Source organism: Emydura macquarii, unplaced genomic scaffold (genome assembly GCF_026122565.2).
Source record: "Emydura macquarii macquarii isolate MOO-44397 ecotype Brisbane River unplaced genomic scaffold, CSIRO-AGI_Emac_v2 contig_3451, whole genome shotgun sequence".
Classification (NCBI taxonomy): Eukaryota; Metazoa; Chordata; order Testudines; family Chelidae; genus Emydura; species Emydura macquarii.
Window position 1 is genome coordinate 434,559 of NW_027133588.1, and position 26,172 is coordinate 460,730.

The 26,172-nt window shown below is 42.6% G+C and overlaps 1 protein-coding gene across 2 annotated transcripts in view; it reads right to left on the minus strand.

Annotated features, from left to right (window-relative positions):
• Positions 1–18,975, minus strand: part of EDC3 (enhancer of mRNA decapping 3) — a 42,173-nt gene extending 23,198 nt beyond the window's left edge. Inside the window, exons 1-4 of one of the 2 annotated variants that reach the window (XM_067534681.1) lie at positions 18,900–18,975; positions 17,024–17,205; positions 15,108–15,427; positions 3,560–3,895 (exon numbers count right to left, since the gene is read on the minus strand). In XM_067534681.1, the coding sequence (XP_067390782.1) occupies positions 3,560–3,895; positions 15,108–15,427; positions 17,024–17,187 (820 nt within the window). In that variant the 5' untranslated portion in view covers positions 17,188–17,205; positions 18,900–18,975. Of the gene's footprint in view, positions 1–3,559; positions 3,896–15,107; positions 15,428–17,023; positions 17,229–18,899 lie in introns of both variants that reach the window. The other variant, XM_067534680.1, reaches the window with a different exon arrangement.
• Between the last annotated feature and the right edge of the window lie 7,197 nt (positions 18,976–26,172).

Consider the following 26,172-nt stretch of genomic DNA (forward strand, 5'->3'; position numbering starts at 1 on the left):
GAAATGACTAAAAAGTAGCTGTTTCCTGTATAACTAGAAAATTTGCTTTCCCAACTAGAGACTCACTGGTGAGTCCAGATAGAGCCTTTTTGAGAGAAAACGATGACGACTGGGGTTGCTTTTTCTTATAGATATCCAGAAATAATAGATTTCAGTACTACTGACAAGGAGGAGAGGTCTGTCACTCTGAATCTTCCCTCCCTTCCTGTTACACCAGCAGCTGCTACCTTTTAATCACTGGAAGGAAGTTATCAAATTAAACAAAAGGAAATAAAGACCATTTAAATAGATAATCAGTTATTACCTTACAGTACTGTTTATCTGTGCCAAGTGAGAGAAGAGGCCAAAGATACTGAATACCTTTCCACCGTCTTGCAGCAAGATCAAGAGGATTGACCTGTTAATTCCAGGATTAAGTTTATGCCAATACTCAGCAGAATTAGCAAGAGCCGAACACACACACGTGTTTATAAGAGCTTGCACCATGCAACTATCAGCATTTCCCTAATGGAAGGAAACTTCCCCAACTAAGAAAAAGGAAGTCAACCTTTATGGAGGAAGGTGGGAAGACCTGGTACATACAGAAGTGGAACTTTTCTATCACCACCCAAGGGACTGTAACGTGATAAACAAGGAACTCAATGTCTGATTGCTTTCCTACTGTATAGTGACAAATGTAGAATTCCACATGGAAGACTCATCAGAAAGTTAGCTATTTAGGCTAGGAAGATCCCATCATTTAGATTTATACAGTGCTTTTCATCCTAGATTTCAAGATGTTTTGGAAACTATACAGACAGGAATAACTTATCCTCTCCCCTGCCCCACACACTGCAACAAAAAGCAGCCAATTCCCTGCTCTGATACCTTTTCAGTTATTACTTAGTTTAATACACTGAGCACTTCAGGAGCCGAAACGGTTCTGAGGTAGGAGATGAGTGCCAAGTCGAGAAAGTGATTTCATTTCCATACTCTGGCTTTGCTCTCTCTTACCTCCCATTCCCTTAGGGTATTAGGTTATGAAAATATAGCCTTCTATGAGGTGCAACCCTTAGAGAAGATGAGGGAAACTTACCCAGTTAATTGAATTAAAACATGTCACCAGGACCAATATAAATACAAGTCTTGTTTGTACACATCTTAGTAGAAATAAGGAAGGAAATAAATCCCACAACAAGAAACTGTGTCCTCCAGTAATAGGAATTCTGAATGTCAGAATAACTGTTTATCTAACCTTTGTCAGTTTCAAATTCAAGGCTTTAGATTATATGCCTCTTTTACACACTCCCTACTTAACTTTCACATTAGGTTATAGTTTCAAAATAAACTCTGATCCAATTTCTTAGCTGAGGTACAGCACATTCAATTCAGGCTTTTTTTTTTAAAACATAAGTTTATTGATCGAAACTGGGTTCTGTGATTAACTGGTATCATGCTAGAGGGGATGTGTCAGCAGTTTGATTAGGCAAAGGAAAATTCTCTCCCTCCTCCACTTGTTTATTTTAGGCAGACAAAGATATGGTTTCACAGCAGCAAGAAGTGATTTAGGGCACCTCCCACCAAACAATGCCTTTGCATGTAATCTCTCTATCCCCAACAACAACTGACTCCCTACATGCAAGCAGAAGAACTGCTCCTACAAACACTCAGATTGAGGGAGACAGAGTTTGTTCACAGGGGAACAAGCTAGCAAAACTAAGACAGGCCTATAAGAATTTAGATCACAAATCCAAAGGCATGCAAGCAACAGGAAAGTAATCATCTAGGTGACTCTGAATATTGTGTTCAGTTCTGGGAACCACATTACCAGAAAAATACCAATGTATTAGAGGAATGACTACAAGAATGATTGGCGGAAGTAAGACTAAGACAATTAATTATAACTGTGTATAGTTTAGCTGAGCATCAATTAAGGGTATAGAAGACTTTGTCTGCACATTTTTGAAGTGTGTACATGGTAAAAGGGAAAAGAACTATTTAATATAAGTAAAAGGGGGTATCACTAAGAGCAGCAATGGGTTAAATTATGGGAAAATAAGGGTGGATTATCAGGAAAGCTTCCCAATAGTGAAATCTCTTAGCCTGAGGAACTGGTTCCCAGAGGTAGTGGTAGAAGCACCGTCACTTGCAGTATTTAAAACTAGTCTGAACATTTACTAGTGGTTTGTGCAATAGGGAAACAATCGTATATTTGCCTCAGGGATCTAGATGATCTAACAAGCATTTTCTATATTTAGATTCTACGACTAATGCAATCAAATACAACTCACTGACCCATACATCACTAACACCTCAGTTTGACAGCCATCTGTCTACTGGAAGGGATTCATACTGAACTTATAGGGGTGCATTCTCACAGTTGTGGAAAGCTTGCACAAAGACTGCACGTACTATACTTTGTTCTAAACAGCGCTACCAACGTCTGCTCAGGTCTGGAAAGTGTAGGAGTGCAGCAGGTAGTATTGAGATGCACTGTTTGAGCCACTGAAGGAATTAATGTTTGTCAACAGGATTTTACATGATGAAGACTTCAAGTTAAAGGAACAGTGACAGCTTAAAAATCAAATTTTACATCCTTGTAACTCCTAAGTATACTATAAATGGTGGGGGTGGTGAGGAGGAGAGAGAATGTATCTCCCTAGTTATCAGAATGTGTTTTGTGCACCTGACAGCACTACACGCATGGTCAGTTTCCTGTTTGTCTGGATCTTTCACACAGCAACAGGCAAAAGTGGTTAAAAAAGAGACAGTAACTGTTAAATCACAACATATGGACATAGACATTGATCCCTGGTCTACACTTACCTGGAAATTTGGCGGCAATCGACTGCCGTGCTTCCCTTCTGCACGCTGTCTTCACTGCACTGCACCACTTGAGGTGGATTACCAGCATCGACTTCCTGATCGATTGAGCGGGTCTACACTGACCACTCAATTGATCCAGAAAGATCGATCTGACGGCGGCGACTTTGCCACTATCAGTATAGACATATCCTCAGAAATACATGTAGGACCTCAAACTACTTTCAACTCATCTTTTTAAATTGATTAGATTTCAAATTAAACAATAAAGCATGTTAGCAGCTTCACTGGCAGATGCTATTCAAATGCAGGTAGAACAGTAGAAGCTCATGAGCCATACTACCTCATATCACAAGCAAGATACCAGAAGTGCCAAGATGTTTGCATGTACTGAATCCTGAGAAAACCCCTCTTGGGAGCCTGGGATCACTCCACACAGGCTCTCCATGTTATTGGCAGCTAAGCCTGTGTTCCAATTGTCACAAGTCACATGAACCTAGACTGATAGTTCACAACTTCTTTTATCTAAATCCTGGCTTTGTTCCCTACTGAAAGCTTATTCCCTTTTACCTTAATGCTTTTGATGTCTGAAACAAGATAAAGAGGGTTATACTGTAAATAAGCATGGATCCAAACCTCTAAATGAATAGCCATACTTATGTTGCACTAAGGTGACATATCTCCTGTGGAAACACTTCCGTTATCTCCTGGAGAAGCCATGGAATAAGCATCCTCAGAAGTAAAAGGGCCAGCATACCAGTGCAGAATTCCTTGTTCGTATTTTGGGGTACAACGATCCGTCTGTAGACAATGGGCTCTGATTCCAGGATGTTCTCGTCGTGCCGGTAGCGAGCTGGCCTCTCGTTGGGAGTACCCCTGGAGCGAGTGCCACTCCTCCTCTCGAAAGTGTCAATCTCTTCAAACACTGCTGCCTTATCAAAAAGCGCCAGGTTCCCTTCAAAATCAAAATCTGTGTCTGGGATTTCCTCGATGTCATCTCCAAAACATTCATCATCTTTACTCTTCATCTGCCCGTTCTTCAGGCCACTCTTCTTTGGAGTCACCTGGTTCGTGTGGCGGCTACTGGACGACCCTAAACAAAAAATAAGACATGCTGAAACTCAGTCACAAGTGTCACAAACATTCATTCAGATGCCTCCCTTTGTAAAATTCTCTAAGTTGGGTGTTCAAGTTACTGAGTGATTAGCACTAGTGCATGCTGCCAGCTGGCATAGACAGGCATTGTGCCAGCTTTCTCAACAGAGCACTGTCAGTGCACCTCCAAATCCTGCTGACCTGCCGCAAGCTGTATAATGGGCAAACATACACTGGACACCAGGCAGAGATCCCATTCACACAGTTAAAAGGAAAAATCAAGCCATGCAGCAGTAGTGTGTGTATGTTATGCCACCTCTTAAAAACCTTTTAAGCCTCACCTGGGTTGCCATCCCATTATTCCTTATGTCTATGGGTAGACATTCTTTCCCACAGAGCTACACCAAGACTTCCCATCACAAAAGTACCTCAGAATTCCTTGTGCTGGTGACTACATGCCTCCCTGAAAGCACTGCAGCTGCCAAAACAGGGAATTTGGGTATTCAACTCTGATCTGATCAAAGGCTTCTAGCTCCATATGGCTCAACTGGAAAGTTAGCATGGACAAGAGTGGAAAAGTTAAGCGTCAAGAAGCATCGCTGAGCTGCTGAGGGGCAGCAAGAGTTACAAAAAGAGCATTTAAAGTGGGGCTTTCTATAGGTTATAAGTAAGATATTCAAAGGGCATACAAAATGTTATCCTCTGCATTTACGTTTTAAAACTTCAAACAGTACTTCAGATTGCTATTTCATTTCCCCATTTATCTTCTCCTGCCCCACCCACAAACAGACACCCCTTCATTTTTATCACTGTGTCCAGGAAGATAAAGTACCGTGACCTCAGCTCAAAAGTTTCAACTGCACCCCTGTACTGTGACCAGACTGCTTTGAAGTTAGAGTTCCAGCTCTGGAAAAAGATTTGCATTAAGCCACTATCATCAATGGCTTGATATTTATTCATTGAGCTGATTACTTCATTGCAAACTCTTTGGGACAGGAACATCTAATGTTTGGACAATTCAAAGCACACTACCGGTGCTCAACACAATCGTGATATTAGCCACAGCTATTGCCCCTTTGACCCACTCTGAATCCTGACAGAAGCAGAAAATAATCAATTGATAGGATTTCCAAGTTGTGAGATAGATGCTGAAATCACCAGTGCCGATGAGTTACAGAGGTCAACTCATCTGTACAGCAATGCTTTCTTTACAGGGAAGTGGCAGTCTCAGATTACACCTGGCTTGCTCATAGGAGAGTTATTTTTTCATTTGAGTAAGCTAGTGATATAACTCCAGTATAACGTCCGCTTCTAGAATGTCTGACCTGCTTTGGGAATCTCTTCCCATTCAAAAGTAGCACTGCAGCCACAACCAAGCTGACCAGATTGAGACCATGTGCTCTTGTATGAGGAAAAATACACCTCCTGAGACATTTGGAAACAGTAGTTCACCAGTTGACAGAACTACAGCATCCCATTGGAACAAGCACCCCAAAGTGCACTAATTACTGTTGATAGGACTTGTATGTGCTGGTCTTTGTGGGCTAAGTTCAGCCCCCTGAACATACACTTGTAGCAATCACACTCCATGGAACATTCTCTACACTGCCATATTCTCTCAACTATTTTCTTTCATTACATCATGAAATGTATGGTTCTGCTGTTTATGAATTTAAAATCCCTTCACTTACAGATGTGTCTAAACATGCCACACCCACAACATTGGAAACCTGACACAATACCAGTGCAGGGGAGTTTTCGGATAAGACTTTAAAAACAAAACAGGAGTTTCAGTCTGGTCTGTGTGGACACAAAAGATCCTGAGGCATTTTAAGAGAATTTGGTTTTGTCCTGCTTTCCTCAATCAGCTTTACTCAGTAACTTTGCAGAAAGCTTCCAGGAAAGCATTCAAAGACCCAAAACTAGGCAAATGATTCCCTGCAGAACTTCTGAAGAGCTTAGCTCAATAAGCCACAGAGCCTACACTGAACAGTGTTAAGAGAAGTCTGCCTTTCAGGTCAATGTCAGGTATTACTCCAATCCAGTCTGCTCCTGATTACGAAATGAGTGTTTTAGACTCTGCCAGACTCTTCTGAAAACACCCCCATGGCATTCTACTCTTCAGTTTCCCTGAAAAACAAAACATGGACATAGAAACATCCCCATGTGGTGGTTCCAGGGGACAGCGCCAACTGAAGTGAAAGGACTGTAAATGCTGACAGAAGAGAAAACTGCATTAGAGAAGTAGAGAGGACAATGGTCAGAAAGCTCCCCCAGGCCTCCTTGCAGACATGTTGAATGGGAGCCAAGATCATGCGCCATCAAAACTAACCACACACAATTGTGGAGGACAGCCCTTTAATCCACAGTGATGGTTACCAGCTCTAAAATACTGCTGACCGCCACAGTTAGTTCTTGTGTAATAACTCTGTTATAACCAAAACAACAAAACTTGCATAATTCATGGTCATCAAAGCATATCAGACTTGTGTCCTTACAGGACCTCCAGCCAAAGAGTTGTCAATGTTGCCTTTTCTGTGGATGGCTTGTGACCTAGGTAAGGCAAGAGGTAATAAATCACACAGCAGAAGGGAAAATAAAGAAAACAGGAGATTCATTACCAGGCAATTCTGTCTGTCACACATGCACACACCCATTCATTCTCCCAATACACCAGAAAAGTCAATACTACCTAGCCTCCTGTGTCTGTGTGTTCAGCTTATTAAAGTGAAAGATATATGGTTTGGCATCAGCTTGGCAATTTGCCAAGGCGCGCACACACACACAAAAAAAAGCACTTCCCTTGGAAAAGATAAACAATACTTCTCAAACTATTTTACCTTTCAATTATAAACAGTCAAGCAAGTATAAAGTCTCCAGTGGGCTGGCTGCCTTCCTGTGAGATCCCTCAGGGAGCTTTTCCTGCCAGCCCTAGTATGAATGAGCATAGCGCCAGTATTGCACGTAACCCATTGTTGGGTAATCCACATTGTCATTTGTTGTTTATTGATTTCTGTCATACAAGCACTGTAAAGGGAGAACTATGTCCCTGACTTAGCATGCTAAGGGTCATCTAAAGATCAATTGCAGATGTTTTAACCCCAGCCACTATACCTTCTGAGGGAGAAAGCTCCAGATAACATCTCAGCACATTTCTCCATGGACTTCTTAATCCCCCCTGCCCTTTTCTCTTGCAGCTAACATCTCTAGCAACCCACTCCTTACAGATTCACACATTTAATCTGCTCCCCCAAACCAGTACATTTCAGAGAAGTTAGGGGTTCAAAGACTTTTGACCCATTTATAATTCAAGTTGTCATGCACTGGACTCTCAAACATTTAATACAGAGGGTCCAAGACTTTCTCCCCACTGAAACTGTGGGGGGACTGAGAAGGTGATAGAATAAAGCTGTAGATCTAACAGCTGTAGATGTCTCAAACGCAAGCCTACCTTATGTTTCATTAGTTTCCAAAGATTTTCAGACAGTTTTAAGTCAAATCAGTAAGAGATGTAACAGACTCTGAAAAAAAAATAAAACCCAAAAACTGTTTTCTGTCTCTTGTGTTTCAAGACGAATTGGAGGGGTTTGAAGCACTCTCTGTACCTCAGACAGAGCTATCAAAAGGCTTGCAAAGTGCTGTAAACTGGTGCAACTGCCACACAAGTTTCAGTCATCGAGGGCAAAGCAAAGCAGCAGCAGGTCTCAGATTACAGCTGGATAAATCTATATTTGGGAAGTTCAAAGAGGGACTTTTAGAGAGATGGCCAAGGGGATATAACTTGGAGTGACTGGATGTAATTAAGGAAAATTCAGGAAACTCACTAAGTGAGATTTAAGAAACTATGGAAGGAAAGTGGTGGAAGTACCACCAAACGAAACGTTTAAAAACTAGACAGAACTGAAGTACTAGCAAATATACCAGCCAGCGGATGTACTAGATGACAACTGTCTACACACAAATGCAAGGAGTATGGGGAACAAATAGGAAGAACTGGAAGTAGAGATGGCACGGTATTTTCCAGAGATGATTTTTACCATGTAAAATCACAGCTTTTACCACCTCGGGAAAAACCAGTTAGTTCCAGTTTAAGGCATTTTTTAGTTTAAAAATTGTTTCATTAATGCATACCACATTATACTTAGTTTTAGTTACATATTCAAGTTGCAGTTACATAAAGCAATAGATTAGGAGACTAATTTAGGGTTGTACAAATAAAAAAATAAAACTGCAATGAGCATAATACAATATATATCGTATATATAAATACTGAACATAAGAATGTCTGTATACATTTTGGTTGGGTATTTTCTCAAGGAAGTTACATGTCACATCTCACTTCAGTTTTCTATATTATATAAACAAAAGTCAAAATCATTCAATCATATGAAAACAACAATAATCCAAAGATGAAGGCTTGAAGCATAACGCAATCAAGCACACAGAGTCCAGATCCATTTGGTCACACAGCATTTTGTAGCAGAAGATCAACTTTGATAGAGCCAATAGCCTGAGCCTATGTCTCAGTTTTGAATGGATGTATTCAAAATGTATAAAGATTTGTTCTATGCTTGCTGCACTTGAGGGACACATGCAATTGGACCATCAGTTCTATGAAGTCAGAGGAATATCAGCATTCTTTCCATTTTTCCAACCATGTTAAAGGGGAAACTTTTTCCTTGATAGCAGATGAAAACATTGATTTTGGATTCGGCAATACTTTAAATGCAAGTAACTATGGCAGAAAGTCCAGAGCTTTGCTGAGCAACCACTGCCTTGCAATTTCTTCTTGCTCAGCTGACAAATTTATTTCCTGCATATTCTGAATGGAGGTTGGCCAACATGTGTATAAGAGCAACTTCCTCAGGAAACCTCTTTTGTTGTTTTCCTTTGCGTGGTGCAAGATCTTCATCTCTCAGTAGAACCAACCATATTTTGCATGCTACAGCAATTGTTGATGTGTTTCTTTGGAGTCAAGTGCCTCAGTGACTGATTTCAATTGATTGATCAAGTTATTCGCTTCTTGGTAAATCCCTGGATCATCAGTTATATTGACCACCATATCTTCAAATTCTGCTTCATGATCACTCACAATCCTGAGATAACGCAGCTGATTATTAAACATGTTTCCAACATGTTAGTTGACTTCCATTGTGTATCACCAGGATTTGAGACTTAACAGAATTTGGCATTCTTTTAACCAGTATTACAAAAGATACTTTTGCAAATCTCCAACATGTTTTGTCAAAGCACTTGATGAAAGGTTTTATCCAGGTTGATTTAGTCAATGTGATGCACATCCATACATCACCAAAGTGTCAACATCTTGTTCCAAATCACTTCTCATACTTTGCATCTTTTTCTCTTTGTCTGTCAGGTAGCTCTTAACACAACCACACAGTTCATTTGCTTCCACCTTTAAGCCTTTAGTAACTGCATCTAACAGTTCATCTACTACCTGCTTTCAGCAAGGTGCTTTGTAGTCTGGCCTTAGGAAGCTGAACATTGCTTGAAAAACTGGATACTCGACAACAGAAAAGAGAATTTTACAGCCATAAAAAATGCTGTAATTTTCAAGTTTACATTTTATTTAAATTCTGGAGTTGTTTTTGTTACTAACATATCCATTTATGGTTGAAAAACGGTGATACTTCCGCATTGTTTTTGGCCAAGTTGGATATGACTTCTTTTAAATGTACTTGGACTCTGAGGATGGAGGTACTTGCCATGGTCGATTCCAATGCTCACGTACATTTAGCCAGAGTCAGTGGTTCTGGTGTCTGTTCTTTCCCACTGCATTTTGCAAAATGTTTCCTTGTACGGTCTGCCTTTCCACTTACTTTTTCTTTGCAATTTCTGCACCTAAGACTCTCTTTGCCATCTTCAGGAACTTCCTCAAAATAGCTATAAATTGGATCAAATGGACCTTTGCTCATATTGAAATATTTTCACTTGAGACACTGAGCTCAGTTCCAGCAGTTGCAACTCCAGCCAGCCAGATCTAGAGACAGAGTGCTGGACTGGACAGTTTACCTCAAACAGAACTGTTTGGCAGTTTACCTCAAACAGAAACAAACCTCTGAATCTCAGATTTCCCCTTCTCTGTTTGCTAAATAAACATGTAATTTTCATTGCTAAACAAAGAATGGGGATTCCTAGGTTCAGAAGTTTCAGTTTCTGTTTGAGGTAGCCAAGGCAACAGCACACCGCTTCTTTTTTTGTTGTTGTTGTTTTATTATATTTCCTTTAATTAAAATAAAAGGGATCATGTTATTGCCAAGCTAATATCCAATTGCTAAATATTTGCCAGTTTCCATTAGCTTATTTTAACAATAATTTTATTCTTACCACTTTCCCGGTTTAAACCAGTATTTACCAGTGTCCTGAACTAAACTAGTTTTTCCTGTCAAATTGCCAACGCTGACTGAAAGTGTTAGTATGTAAACTAAATTATGACTTAATTGACATCAAAGACTTGGTGGGATAACTCTCATGACTGGAATATTGCTATAGAGGGGTAAAGCTTGTTCAGGAAGGACAAGCAAATAAAAAGAAAGGTGGTGTTGCATTATACATCAAGAATATATACACTTGTGCTGAGGTCCAAAAGGAGGCAAAGAGACAGACCAATTGGAAGTCTCTGGGAAAAGATAAAAGAGGGGAAAATGGAGTGATGTCAGGAAGAAGAGGTGGATGAGGCATTTCAAGAACAAATAATAAATATCCAAAACACAAGACTTGATAGTAACATGGGACTTTAACTACCCAGGCATCTGTTGGAAAAAACCACACATTTCAAGAATTTACTGGAAACAACTTTTTGTTTCAGAAAGTGGATGAAGTAACCAAAGGGACAACCATTTGAGACTTAATTCTGATCAACAGGTGGAACCGGTTGCAAATCTGAAGGTGGAAGGCAATTTGGGTTACAGTGTTCATGATTCTAAGGAAAGGAAGGAGTGAAAGCAGAAGAATAAGGACAATGGACTTCAAAAAAGCAGACAAACTCAGAGAACTGGTAAGTAAGGTCCTATAGAAAGAAAATCTAAGGGATAAAGGAGTTCAGGACAGCTGGCAGTTTCTCTCTGAGACAATATTAAAGCACAACTGCAAACTATCCAGATAGGAAGAATAGTAAGAAGCCAAAATGGCTCCATCAGAAGCTCTTTAATGACCTCAAAATCAAAAGGGAACACCCTACAAAAAGTGGAAACAGACAAATTGCTAAGGATTGCAAAAATTGCAAAAGAATAGCACAAGCATGTAGAAACAAAATCAGAAAGGCTAAGACAAAAAAATGAGTTATACCTAGCAAGAGACATACCAGGCAATAAGAAGAGGTTCTTTAAATACATGAATAGCAAGTGAAAGATGAAGTTGTCTCCTACTTAGTGAGGAAGTTACATTTCCATGCCCTTTTACCTTCCCCAGAATTCTCCATCACCTCCATAGTCCCCTGCATAAACCCCATCGTGCATCTCCCAGCTCCCTGCACAAACAACACGTGTATCTTAGTGCCCCTACATAAATCTTCCCTGCTTTCAACTTGCCATTCTATGTCTTTGCTGCTCTGTTTCTCCATATACCCAATCCAGGTACACTGCATGCCGCCTCTTAAATTCTCATCCCTTTCCTACCTCTCACCTCTGAATCAGATCATAGCAGCAGAGCCTGAATCCAGGATCAGGTCAGTCTCCTTTTTAAAATATTGCTCTATATACACTTAAAAATAACTACTTTAGTGAAATGCTCCCCCTATAGAACTCCTCCAACCCCAAAAAAGATAGCTGCATTTCTCAACAATGTCAACAAAAAAACAAAAATAATTTGATGTATGTAGCCCAAATCGTTTTGGAAATACAATCACCCAAAAGTAGTTAAGGATATTTTAAGTGAATTACAGGAAAATTACTTTGTACTTTTCTGAATTCTGCCAAGATTACAAGAAAAGCTTGAGATGAGATGGAACATTTAAATGTTTCAGAGACACTGGCTTCTTTTTGCGCGCTTTGGGAGAAAAGGTTTAAAGTCAGGCTTATAATGAGAAGCGAACTTCAATTTTAACTCTAGGGAGGCTGCCACCACTCCATCTGAAGTTGTCCTGCATTGTAGCATGTAGCTTGTAAAACTTCCTACCTAGGCCACTCTAGATTCCGAAGGCTGCTCTGGGCAGTTGCACTTTGAAAACAGAAATATCTGCCCACAACCCATGTAAATGTCAATAAGCCTTTATGGTCAAACAATGACATCATAAGAGCCAGCTCAAAGGATACGTGCAGATTTAAGCTCTGTTGGTTGCATTGTGTAAATACTAATGGCCATATAAGTAGCCTTTCAGGCCTAGATTTCACAAAGTACATAAGCACATGCTTACCCTTTAAGTATATGAGCAGTACCACAGAAATCAACAGGGCTATGCACATGCTTAAAGTTAAGCATGTGCTTAAGTGCTCTGCTAAATGTGGCAGGCCCAAGATTTTATTCTAATAATGACTGCTTTCCATGGCTCCCTCTAATGGTTTATAGAAGCATGTAAGTGTAGCATACACTATAATTTTAAATATCCATTCTAATTCACTTATTTCTGTTCCTCGTTACTAAATAAAACTAACTCCTTTCAGGCTGAAATTTTCCAAGCTTTCCCTCAGCTTGGATGCGATTTTTTTTTGAGGGTTTGAAGCAAATGTCTGTTCACCCACAATTAAGCAGCTATACATGTTTAACACACACTTTTCCCTAAGCTGCAATCAGAAATGTTGTACCTAAATATGAGTATGATAATGCAGTGGTTCTCAACCAGGGGTACACGCAGGGTACATCAACTCATCTAGATATTATCCTAGTTTTAGGACAGGCTACATAAAAAGCACTAGCAAAGTCAGTACAAACTACAATTTCATACAGACAATGACTTGTTTATACTGCTCTATATACCATACATTGAAATGCAAGTACAATATTGATAATCCAACTGATTTATTTTATAATTATATGGTAAAAAGAGAAAGCAAGCATTTTTTTAGTAACAGTGGGATGTGACACTTTTGTATTTTTATGTCAGACTTTCTAAGCAAGTAGTTCTTAAGCCAGGTGAAACTTGGGATATGCAAGACAAATCAGACTTCTGAAAAGGGTACAGTAGTCTGGAAAGGTTGAGAGCCACTTTGTCAATGCACTTCTTAGTTAGATATGACCTCATAAAAGGTTATATCTAGAATACGAAATCAGAGTGTGCTGCCTAATCTTGTTTACCTCTATCCAAGATACACACAGACATCTACGGTAGAATAGCCATGATACACAACCATTAACATAAGAACAGCCATATTGGGTCAGACCAATGATCCATCTAACCCAGTATCATGTCTGCCGACAATGGCCAATGTCAGGTGCATCAGAGGGAATGAATAGAACATGTAATCATCAAATAATCCATCCCCCATTCCCAGCTTCTGGCCAACAGAGACTAGGGACATTTCAGACATTGCATCTCTGCCCATCCTGGCTAATAGCCATTGATGGACCTATCGATCCTCCATGAACTTATCTAGTTCTTTTTTTAACCCTGTTATAGTCTTGACTTCACAACATCTTCTGGCAAAGAATTCCACAGACTGATTGAGTGTTGTTTGAAGAAATACTTCCTTTTGTTTGTTTTAAACATTTGTGGGTTGCAAGGACTTTGGAGGATAGGATTAAAATTCAAAATGATACGGACAAACTGGAGAAATGGTCTGAAGTAAACAGGATGAAATTCAACAAGGACAAAAGCAAAGTACTCCACTTAGGAAGGAACAATCAGTTGCACACATACAAAATGGGAAAGGACTGCCGAGGTAGAAATACTGCAGAAAAGGACCCAGGGATCATAGTGGGTCACAAGCTAAATATGAGTCAACTGTAACATTGTTGCAAAAAAAAAAAAAAAAAAAAATCATGCTGGCATGTATTAGCAGGAGTGTTGTACACAAGACGCGAGACGTAATTCTTCCACTCTACTCTGCACTGATTAAGCTTCACCCTAAGTCCATCCCTCACTCTCACAAACCTTGGGAGGTCAGCTAGTCCTCACTTACAGACAGCCCCCCAACCTGAAGCAAATACTTACCAGCAACTGCACATCATGCAACAGAAACACAAACCCAGAAACGTATCCTTGCAACAAATCCCGTTGCCAACTCTGCCCGCAGATCTACTCAAGTGACATCATCACAGGTTCTAACCACATCAGCCACACCATCAGGAGCTCGTTCACGTGCACATCTACTAATGTGATATATGCCATCATGTGCCAGCAATGCCCCTCTGCCATGTACATTTGCATAGATACAGTCCGGTTTGGCCAAAGAATAAATGGACACAAATCAGACATCAAGAATGGTAACATTCAAAAAACCAGTCAGAGAGCACTTCAATCTCCCTGGACACTCAGTAACAGACTTGAAAGGTGCCATACTTCAACAAAAAAACTTCAAAAATGAACTTCAGTGCGAAACTGCAGAGCTGGAACTCATATGCAAATTTGACACCATCAGACTAGATCTGAATAGAGACTTGGAACATTATTTTTTGTAGTGGGCTAGCTACTCCTTCTTTTGGCTTGCAGACCTTTACATCAACTGTTGTAAATGGGATTCATCCACCCTGATTGAATTACCCGTTCACACTTTTCCTCCTCACTGTGATGTAATTCTCATCCAACCTTGTATGTGTGTGTATTTTTTTTCCCCACACACACACCCTCCCCCCCCCCCGAACTTTCCACTTCATGCATCTGATGAAGTGGGTTTCTACCCACAAAAGCTTATGCCCAAATAAATTTGTTAATCTTTAAGGTGCCACAGAACTCTCGTTATTTTTTCATCAGCTACTCATGTTATTAATATAGCTGAAAGCCATCACCAAACTGCACTTGAATTTAAGACAAGTGGCCAGCAGTTTTAAGATCTAAATTATCAAACTTTTTGGGACACACAGTATTTGACAGCTTGTAGCACTTTCCCAAATATTTTACAGGTGGGGAAATTAATAGCTGGAAACAAGAATACCAGTAACAAACTATTTTTGTTAAGTCTCCCCAGAACCATTTTAACTGCTATATTAAATGCCATTTAAGAACAGTGGACGATGCAACAGAGAATTAGACTGACAGAGCCCATGAACATCAAGCTAAGGAGAAGGGAAAGCTGCTGAATGGGCAACATACTCACAGGAGTTGTGTCTACGACGGAAACCTTTGGACTGATTCAAGGATTCCATATGTCGGTCAATGTAGCTCTTGGAGCACTGCTGCTGTTGTGGGGAGATGACAACTTCTTGATTCTTCAACTCTGTTCTCCTTGGGATAGCCTGGGGGGCACTGCTGGAAGAGGTGGGCTTCTTTAGCAATTTGCCAGTGCCATTTTGATTGGTACCCACCTGGCAACCAACACCAGAGGTGCCCAGATCATTATGCTGCAGGTCCCTGCTCTGTTTGTTGTCCCTGGGGCCTGGGATCTGCAGAATCTTTAGCTCAGTAATATCGCCTGCCCTAAACACAGGAAAGAAAAAAAAAAGTGGGATTCAGCCCTGGTGCCCACCTCCACAAAAGTCAAACCCCCTAGTGGAAAAGTATGTTAGAGCCCGCAGTAGCAGCATGACTTTTTACCCTTAATTCACTGGAACCCAGGAAAAACAACAACATGAACATGGATTACAGTGGCTATTAGGAACACGCTCTTAAAAGCTATGTTGTTCATACAAGGCATCCAACTATTCTGGCCCTGGAAAGAAGGGAACCCCATATATCTGTTTATCCCACTGCCTCTGTACCTAGTAAGAAGTGGGAGAGACATGCTTGAGTGGAAATCTGATTGAGTTAATAGGTTCTAGAAGAATGTAGGTGCTATAACTAATCTTATTTTTCAGGTGACTTCCCTTTACCATAGTCTGTTCCTATTGAGAACAATCTCTAAATTAGTGAAACTCAGAGAGATAGCACTTATAAGCTCCTTTGAAGGCCATGAAAGCAGTACTGGAAGTCATCCACATGTTTATGTAATAAAGGAGTGGGTCCAAGCTGTTAGCTAGTCATTCTGGAAAGAGTGGTTATAAGTTATGGTCTTGACTTTAGATTTATGCAGAATAATCGAACTTCAGAATGAATTTACCATACTGGGATATAAAATTAATGATGTTACCAAAATTGAATGTGTCATGGACTTTGATCCATTTAATGCTGATAAAAAGTATTCTTCCTCCTTTATTTTCCCTCATTTCTCTTCTGAGTTTCAATGCTCTAAGAAAGAGAGACTCCCTAAAGTTGCTATTTAATCTTTGTTTAGAAATAAAGTAATTAAATCTGGCAAAGTTAATACACAGATCAAAGTTAATACACAGATTTAAATGATTTCCACAATTTGCACTGATAATAGGAAAAAAAAATTTTTTTTGGTGACTAATCTTTACTCTTCTCCGGTAACATAACAGGGGAGCTGGGGGCAGACGTAGAGGGCAGGTAATTTAGTACAAGAACAGCAATACTTTTTACACAGCAGTAGGCTTGTTAGTTTTGGATGCTGTTGGTATGTCTCTCCAGGGGCAACCCACACCATCTGGCTTCAGAATTATAGAACAACACTATTGGGCCAAAGGGAAGAGAGTTCTTGCCGGACTGATATCAAGAGCTATCTAGATGAAGAAAAGAAAGTGGCAGAAGACAGATCTGAAGATAAATATGGAGTTGGAGTCATAAAATGAATTTAATTTGGGGCAAGGATCTAATTTAAATGATTAACTGCTCCACTTTCACTTCAGTCATGCTTCAACGAACACAAACATTAAACCTGCCGTGGCAAAAATTCCACAGAGTCTGCCAAATGTCTCATCTAACTGGAAGTTAGATGACAGATAATACACAGTGCCCTTGTGCAGACACCCATTTTCTTTGGTCCTACCAATGTGCTCCTATTGTGATCTGCATCTGTGTTCGCACTGTAACCCAGACAGCATCTCTTGCTTTCCGTAAAAGGCCTAGCCAAAGCAACAGAGGCACTTTTCAGCCAAGGATAAGCAATAACGAGGTTTGAAGCAAAAAGCCCCAATTTCGGACATATGTCAAGTAGAAACAGACAAAAGAGACACTAACCTGAAGGTGACTTCTGGCACGAGGCACTTGACCCCATTATGGAAAGGTCGGGTCAGGGAGATGGTCTGGCTGATCTGATCCACAGCTGACACTCGTCCCTGATAGACTCCCAGACTATCTCCACAGTTAATGGACACAATGCTTCCAAGCCAGTCTGTAGCCATATTTCTGACACGTGATCGCTGTAAAATGAAGACAGGATTGGCTGAAAAATAATTGGGAGACCGACAAACCAAATTAGCATCAGCTATATCACCCCTGCCAGGCCCTTACTTTGTTAGCTTGTCTTTTCATAGTGGGATAAGGATAATATCTATATATACTGGAAGATCCTATTTAGATTATAAGACCACACTTTTGTTACTATATAAATAATACCAGATAAAACCCAGCCTCGCACAACAAGATTTCATATAATGCTGCCATCTTTAAAAAAAAAAAAAAAAAAAAAAAAAAAAGTAATTTTTTATAATACATTCCAAGCCTAGGTATTTCCAGAAGTGATGCTTTTATAGTCGGGGATGTTCTGGTTAAATTCCAATTCAAGTATCTAGTTCCTGCTACATTCAGTCTGCATTCTTCCTGTAGCTTCGGTCAGATAAGTTTGTCTTCATTTCCCATTCTAAACATTTGTGTAGGGACACTGGAACAGAATGACAATTGTATTTTCACCTGAAGGTGACTATTTATCAGTGGGTAAATTTAAGCCCCTATAATCTAATGCAGGGATCCTTCGGGAAGGAAGGAGCTATAGCTATATAGGGAAAATCCCGACCTCACTGAAGCCAGGATTTCACCCATAAAGTACTATTATCAATCCCACAATTAGCTAATTGGGAAGTTTTAACAAAAAAACAAAGCTCAAAAGTGACTAGCAAGTTACTTTGTTTTACAGTAACTGCATATATTTCAAAGGGTATACACTCAGATAAATGCGTATTGTATGTTTATTCAAATGTTTGCTCCAAGTATCTCCCCTCAACTCATAATTCTAGTGCCACAGGGAAGTGCAACTTTCAATCAACACACTGAAGTGACTATGCATGCCTTTCAATGTGTGGTCATTATTTTCTTCAGCAAAACAGGACTTTGTTGCACAAGTCACTATACAATTGCGGAGCGAGAGATGACCCCTGCTCCAGTTTGCTTACAAAGATTAAAGAACAGTACTTCTCATTCATAGTGATGATTTGCTTTTGGGTTACCTCATTATGTGTGTGCTATGAGTGTGAAGAATCAGTAGGATCCTTTGGTGGATGCTCACTTACAACTTCATCCAGGAGGAGATGGGCATGTTTTTCTCTCTCTCTCAAAAGCAAAAAAAATGCATCCAGCCCATGATCTGATTCTATGGTCATTCAAGATTGGAAGCATCCAAGGACCCAGGGTACATAAAGGAGCTTTGGGGGCTGAGCAAAAAAAAAAAAAATCACTCCAGAACAGGCAGCTCTGGGGCTATGGAGGCTAACGGGAGAAGGGGCGGGGGAGGCGGGTCAAATGTACCAGGTTATCGGAGTCCTTAACAGGGAGAAAAAGAACCATTGGGAGAAGGAAGGGGAGACTGTCCGCATGGACGTGGGGGAGGGGAATCACCCCCGTGCACGGGGGCAGAGTGGGAGAGGGGAACTTCCCAGGAGCGGGGGGTCCCCCAACCCCATGCACCTCAGTGGGGACCCTCCTCACTGCCCTCCGCACGGATCGCCCCTAGTAGAGCCCCAGCTCCTCCCCCAGCCCCGCCCCGCGGCCTTGCCCTCCCCTCTCCTCTCCTCTCTCGCCGGGATGGCGGCGCGGCTGGTACCCCGCCGGCTCGGGATCGGACCGGAGCCGTGCCCACCCCGCACTGCCCACGCCTGAGGGGCAGAGGAGCCGCCCCCACCTGAGTCCCGCCGCTCGCTCTCCGCCTCTTGGCGCTACTCTCTCCACACACCACCACACCGACGCACACCGGAAACACCGCCTCCACGGCGCTCTCTACGTCTGCCGTCACTTCCGCTTCGGCTTGCGGGGGGGTGGGGAGAGGGGGATGGGAGCCTCACGCCTCCCGGTCATAGAGCCCGGCTAGTTTGCTTTAGTAAGGGGGTGAGGGCGCTCTACCCACCCCCAAGAGCATAGACAAGACAAGATAACCTCCCGCGACCGTGGCAGCCCACGCCTGCGCACTGCAAACCACCCGCCTTGCACCTGGAAGCCTGTAGGCGTGGCTAGCCTCGTGCGGGCCCGGCCATGCTAAATGCTAAAGCCCCGCGTTTGTGCTGCTGAGGGAGCGATCCAGCGCGGGCCCAGCCTGCCGTAGGGCTCGGTGGGGCTGCCACCCCCAACCTGTCCCGCCTCCCCAGGGCTGGGCGGGGTCCCTCACGATGGGGGGGGCACCCCGGGTCCCTGACCCCCGGCCACAGGCCGCGCAAAACCTCCCCACTCCCTGCACGTGGGGCCCCACCGCCCCCCTGAATTCCCGGCGCCGCTCACCCTACAGGCTCCCGGCGCAGTCCTGAGGGAGGGTGGCGGGGGCGTCAGGCGTGGGCTGAGTGCCCAAAGAGCAGCCAGCGGAGCAGGAGCTAGTAGGACGAATGGAAGCCAGGGGTCAGATAGAAAACGAAATCGTAGCACGCTTTCTAGAGCCTCAACGTAGCGGAGACGCCATTTTCCTGGGTAGTGACGTTTAGCTTAGCCGAAGCCACTCCGCCAGCCTTCAGCAAGCAGGCTGGCTGGGATAGGCACGCTGGCTGCCGGCCCGCTCAGTGTAGGATGTCTCCGTGTCCCTCCGGGACCCGGGATATAGGTCCATTCTGTAGTCTTCACTTGTAAACAGGGTGCCCCTTGCTGTTCCCTGCAGAGAATCTTCCCTGGAGACTTTGCAATCTTTGGATGAGCACTTTGCTTTGTCTGTAAATAGGCGTCCATTGTGAAGTAGGCAAGACTCAATGTTTGGGTAGGCAGGCAGGTAGACAAGCGTTTCCTGCCTGAAAGAAACGTTACTTTTTGGTGACCTGGCCCAACTCACGGACCTTAAAAGCATAATTTTTAACATATGTACATACATTTTGCAATGATTATGATGATCAGTGTGACACAGGCTTTCTGTAGAAAACTTATGTGATAATACTCTTTGACAAACTACTATGTAGATACCATACCGAAGGGATCCCTGTAACCCTCTGCACCCCTGTTCCCTCTGCCAGTTGGTACCAAGAGGTCCCTGAGTCACACAATCCCACCCACAATGTCTGCTGAGGGGAGATGGGCTCTTCCCCATCCACAGTACCCATTGAGGGAAGAGGAGGAGGCCCTATTGATATAAATTCCACTGAGGAAAGAGGCCTGACACCCACTGAGGAAGGATGAGGGCCTTCCCAGCCATCTACTGACAGGAAAGGGGGTGGTATCATAGTATCCACTCGGGCAAAATTTCTGGCAAAGGAACCCAAGCAAGCCTCTGCTTGTACTTAAATGTCAGTGGAGGGGAGAGGGTAATGTCCCTGCAGAGCACTCGAGAAGACCTCATGTTTTCTGGTGTTATCAAAAAAGCCACACGAGGGATAAATTGCAATGCTTCTGTACATTGGAAAGGAGGAGGGCTGAGCAAGCCCTAGTGATTAAGTAGCCCGCTATTGTTAGTGCTAGAGAGCTACCATCTTTAGAGCAGGGAGCTCAGATATACATAATTCAGATATTCCATTACTCATTCAAGAAGCAAGTCCACTCTACCTTCCTATGCTCTTAGAGCTCATGAATCTCACCATTCCTTTCCCATAAGGTTGGGTTACCATCTTTGCCACATCTTGCCATTGAAAGGAGACATTCTCTAGTTACATCCTGGTCATTTGACATATATTGCCTCATAGAGCCATTCAGACTGGTGTGATCTAGGGAGCTTAGATGAAGCAAGAGGACATTTTTATCTTCCTTGGTAAGATGGCCTAATACCAGTTAGGGGAATTTCAGTGCCTCGTGCATTAGGAATACACTACATATTCATCGCCTTGGGAATTCTCTTTGCCTGGATTGGGATGACCTTAAGCATAAGCAAGATGTGTACCTACTTGGGGTCCTGAGCTTCTGAGTCGAGAACATCTGTGTTTATTACTGTATTCAATTTAATGAATATGATGAAAAGTGTTCAATACACATTTTCTTTACTTTCATATGGTCAAAATAGGTGCAAAGATTCATCTTTTATGACAGTTTACATCATTGCTTATGATTCCAGATTCTGATTTCCCAGCTAGGGACCCTGATTAGCACAAGACGTGCTATGTTGGCCCAACCCTGCAGTCTCATTGATGTTAATGTCACATATGCACTGAACAAGCCTCAATGACTATTCTCAGTTGATCTTTACAGGGGATTCTCTGTCACCTAATGTTTCCTTTATGGACAGTATGGCAATAAGAACTATGGCTGGCACCTCCCATCTTATATAATAAGTAGATGTGACGCTTGCTGGATTAGGGAGACCATTTATGATATTATTTAACATCAATATGTCAAAATTCAACAATTCATATGAGATATGCCATGTCAGGTACCATTAGAAAGGTTATAATTTGCTAAGTATGATATTGTTTATGTGCATGTGTTATATTTGTGTTGGAAGTTATGGATGTGGTTGATATATCTGTATTTCAACTTGTGCTGTGTTTCTGGGCAACTCCCCAGACAGAATGGCAGCAGCAATAAGCTGCTTAATGGCCCATTAAGGAAACTCACATGTACAATGGGCCCAGGGGAGAGAAGGTGGGGCTACACTTGATGAGTCACCAAGACTTACTCATGTGATCCTGAACTCCATCTTATTTCTGTAAATTTCCACAAGCAGCATGGCAAAGGCCGAGGGACATAAAAGGTGGCTGCACCACATCCATTTTGTCTTCAGTCCCAGTCTTCACCTACCTCTGGATCAACTCATCTGCAACTGAAGCTGTGAAATAAAGGACTGAGACCCATCCAGGTACTGGATGTATACCAGAAGGACTATACAAGCCTGCAAACTCCACAATTCTACTGAAAACCTGATGTATATGGACTTTCAAATCATTTGTATGTATCTGATTGCTTTAGTCACTTAACATGTCTCTTATAGTTTATTTCCTTTTATAATAAACCTTTAGTTTTAGTTACTAAAGGATTGGCTGACAGCGTGGTATTTTGGGTAAGATCCAAACTTATATTGATCTGTTAATGTGGCTGACCCTTTGGGATCAGGAGAACTTTTTTGGTCAAGAGCATAGAGTTTTCAATAACTTATCTCTTTACCGGACCTAGTGGCTGATTGGGAGCCAGAGACTGAAATGCAGTGAAGGGGGCTGTGTATATATTTGTTTTAGCATTTTGATAACCAGTGTGGGGAATCAGAAGAACTGTTTGTGGCTGGTTGGAAGTCTGACTTCAGTGTCACCCACCAGTGCTGGGAGAATCTGCTCTCCTTTTGCAGCCTGACCTGAGCTTGACATTTTCAGCTGGTCTACCTAGGCACGGAGGGTCACAGTAGGTGTAGTAGAATTACATGTAAGAATTGTTACAGGGCAGATCTACCAGCTGTCACGCATGGGGTGGCTGCCATTTTGGACTCACTGACAGAAATCCGAAAGTACATTACAAAATCATTTCTCATGCAACAGCAAGAAACAGAAAGTGACTTAGACTGTGCAAGTGTTCCTGGCAATCAAACTTGGGGTCACAGGACTCATTCCACACATAACAGTACTAAAGATGGGCCAAAATCAGAAGGATTTCACTTTTCCTTCCCCATCTCACATTTTGGAGGTTCAGGTTAAATAGGATCCAGATTTTAATCATGTCTGGATTTTGGTTTGAAAAGCTAAATTAACTCCAGCCTACGCCCACATCTAACCTGGACATCTATATGTCTTCTTTATATCAGATTCCCACTTTCCAGATTCCATGATGTTTCCCACTTTCCCTCCATCCTTATTGAGCCCAGCTGTTTTCTACCGGAAGCCAAGATGTCTCAGGAACATGATCATATTTTGTTTCGCTACTAACTCAGTGAAAAGAACAGACTGTGCATTTCATCTGTAAACTCGCTGATCTTGCCAACTTAAACTGCAGGCTCTGCTTATGACAATATAAAGAGCAAAATAATTACAGTAGCCGAAGGTGATAGTGGTAACAATAAAGGTCATTGTGGAAGGAAAACTTCTTCAAAGAGACAAGTCATTTCATTTACCACCTGAAGGAGCCTTACAGAGCCCTCAACTGATCTGGTGAAGTGACCACAAGGTGTAGTACATAACTAAGAGTATATCTACACTGCGGAGTGAAATCGATTTAATTTCAGTTGACATTCACCTGCTGAACCCTGCAAGACGGCAGTTCCCGGTGTTGCCTCTGGGACTGGGGGTGTTTGCTGAAAGTCTATCCCACGAGGGGCTTGCCAGAAGTGCTCCTTCAGTAGGTCGGGGGCCGATTACTCGCAGGAGGCCGGGCATGGGCTGACCCAGGAGTGGATGGTTCAAACAGCAAAGTGGGGTAAGTCAGGGCCCAGGAGTGAGGAATTCGGGTGACACGGCTACACACCAGTCCAGATTGCAGGGGGAAAACGTCACAGCCACTTTCCTTGAATTTTGCGCAGAGCTGACCCCAGCCCTGACACACATGAATACTCGCTTGAGACCTGCTCTGACAGAGCAGAAGCGAGTGACCATTGCTCTGTGGAAGCTAGCAACTCCAGACTGCTACCGTTTTTTTTTGGGAAGCAGTTCAGAGTCTGTAAATCTACCTTGGGAGCTGCTGTGATACAAGGTGCAGGGCCATTCTTTTACGAAGGATAGTGACTTTGGGAAACGTGTAGGACATAGTGGAAGGGTTTGCTGCAATGGGGTTCCCAAATTGTGGTGGGGTGATAGATGGCACACATATCCCTATCTTAGCACTGGACTACCTACCCACAGAGTGCATAAACCAAAAGGGATACATTTCCATGGTGTTGCAGGCCCTTGTGGATCACAGGGAACGCTTCACCAACATAAGTGTGGGGTGGTCTGGAAAGGTGAACGACGTGCACATCTTTAGGGTCACAGATCTGTTCAAAAAGATGCAAGTGGGTACTTTCTTCCCTGATCAAAAAATAAGTATTGCGAAGGTTGAACTGCCAATAGTGATTCTTGGAGACCCTGCATACCCCTTGCTTCCTCCCTAATGTAGCCATACACCGAGCACCTGGACAGCAAGAACAAGCAGTTCAATAATAGGCTCAGCAAGTGCAGAATGGTGGTGGAATGTGCCTTTGGACGTTTAAAAGCGTGCTGGCACAATTTGCTCACTAGCTTAGACCTGAGTAAAAGCAACATCCCAATAGTTATTTCTGCCTGTTGTATGCTCCATAATGTCTGTGAGACAAAGGGGGAGACGTTCCCGTTGGGTTGGGTCATGGAGGTATAACAATGTCATGTTTCAGAACTTGCGGTGTAGGAACCCAAGAAAACAACCATGGCAGGGGAATAACACACACTGACTATATTATGTGGGTATATTATGTGGGTATCTTCCCTAGGTGACCATGTGTGATATCAGTCTCCTGAGGGTAACACAGGCAGAAAGGGAGGCTTTGCTGTAAGTATCTGTGTACAGGCCTGGTCCTTATGCTGCTATGCTGTGTTCCACGATGATACCTTCACATTTAATAACAGAGTGGTGGGGGACAGTGTCCTATTGCGGTGGCATAAGTACCACATGAGTACCTACATGAAAGGTTCCTGGAGATATCCATGGAGGATTCTTGGACCATTCTTGCACAAAAATAGTCTTTTCCGGGAGCAACCCTCTGCTTAACTGGACCAACAACGAGGAAGCCCATCCCTACCACCACACGCAGTATTTTTTTCGCTGTAACCTGAAGCTGGACTGGGGATGTAACCCCAGAAATCAGATTTGCAGTACATACTCACCAGATATGCCATCCCCGGTATCTTGGTAAGTCACACTTCCGTGCGTCCGGCTGGGCTGCTCCAGGGTAACAAACAGCTCCTGGCTTTCAGGGAGAATGGATACCACACTTGCCTGTCCCCTGTTCTTGCCTGTCCCCTGTTCTCCTCATCCTCCTCCTTGTCCACAGACTTATCGTCATTCATCCTGGACTCAGATTCCTCTGAGGTATCTACGCTGAATGCGGGTACAGTGTTGGGGTCACCGCTGAGAATTGCATGCAGCTCCTTATAAAAGCAGCATATCTTTGGTGACGAACCAGAATGATTGTTCGCGTCCCTAGTTTTCTGATATGTCTGCCTCAGCTCTTTGATTTTAATGCGGCACTGCTGCACGTCCCTCTTGTGCCCCTTCTCCAACATGCTGCGCGATATCTTCTCGTTGATATTCAAATTTCTTTTGCTGGCTTGGAGCCAGACTCTTCGCCACACAGACCGATGAGATCCAAGACCTCAGGTCGACTCCAGACTGGAGTGCGTTTGGGGCATGCAGTTGCCATGGTCAGTTCTGCTGGCAAGCTCTCTCCACGCTGACCAAACAGGAAATGGGAATTGAAAATTTCCCGGGACTTGAGGGGAGGGACTGTTTCCTGTGTATGTGGCCGTGGTGCAGCAGAGAGTGAATGTCCAGAGCGGTCACAGTAGAGCATTGTGAAATACCTCCTGGAGGCCAATGATGTCGATTTACGCAACACTCTGCCTACGCTGCCGCTCATTCAACCCATACAATTCAACTTCAGCGCTACGCCTCTTGTGGAGGTGGTTTTATTAAGTCAAACTTTCCCACGATTTAGGTTGGTGGAATGGACCTGTCAGTGGAGACGCATATATTATGTGGTCGACGGAAGCTGCATTCTGTCGACCTAACTTCGCAGTATAGACCAGGCCATTATTACTATATATAGCCTAGTTTCTAGTGAACACTGAGTTATTATTTAAATATCCTTTATGGCATGTTAGCTTTGTGACAGATTGACAATACCTTGTAATGTTCTGAACAAGCCTTATGGAATTAAGATAAACTTTACTGAATTAAGTTCAACCTTATTGAATTAGGGTTAATACGTGTGGGTACATTGTATTGAAAAGGCAATTATGCATGTGTTGTTGTGGCATTGTATTTACCTTCTCTAGTGGGGAAGAGGGATACTAATGAACTTGTTCTGTTATCAGCCTTTGAAGCCACGCCACCCCGTAGAGATTCAG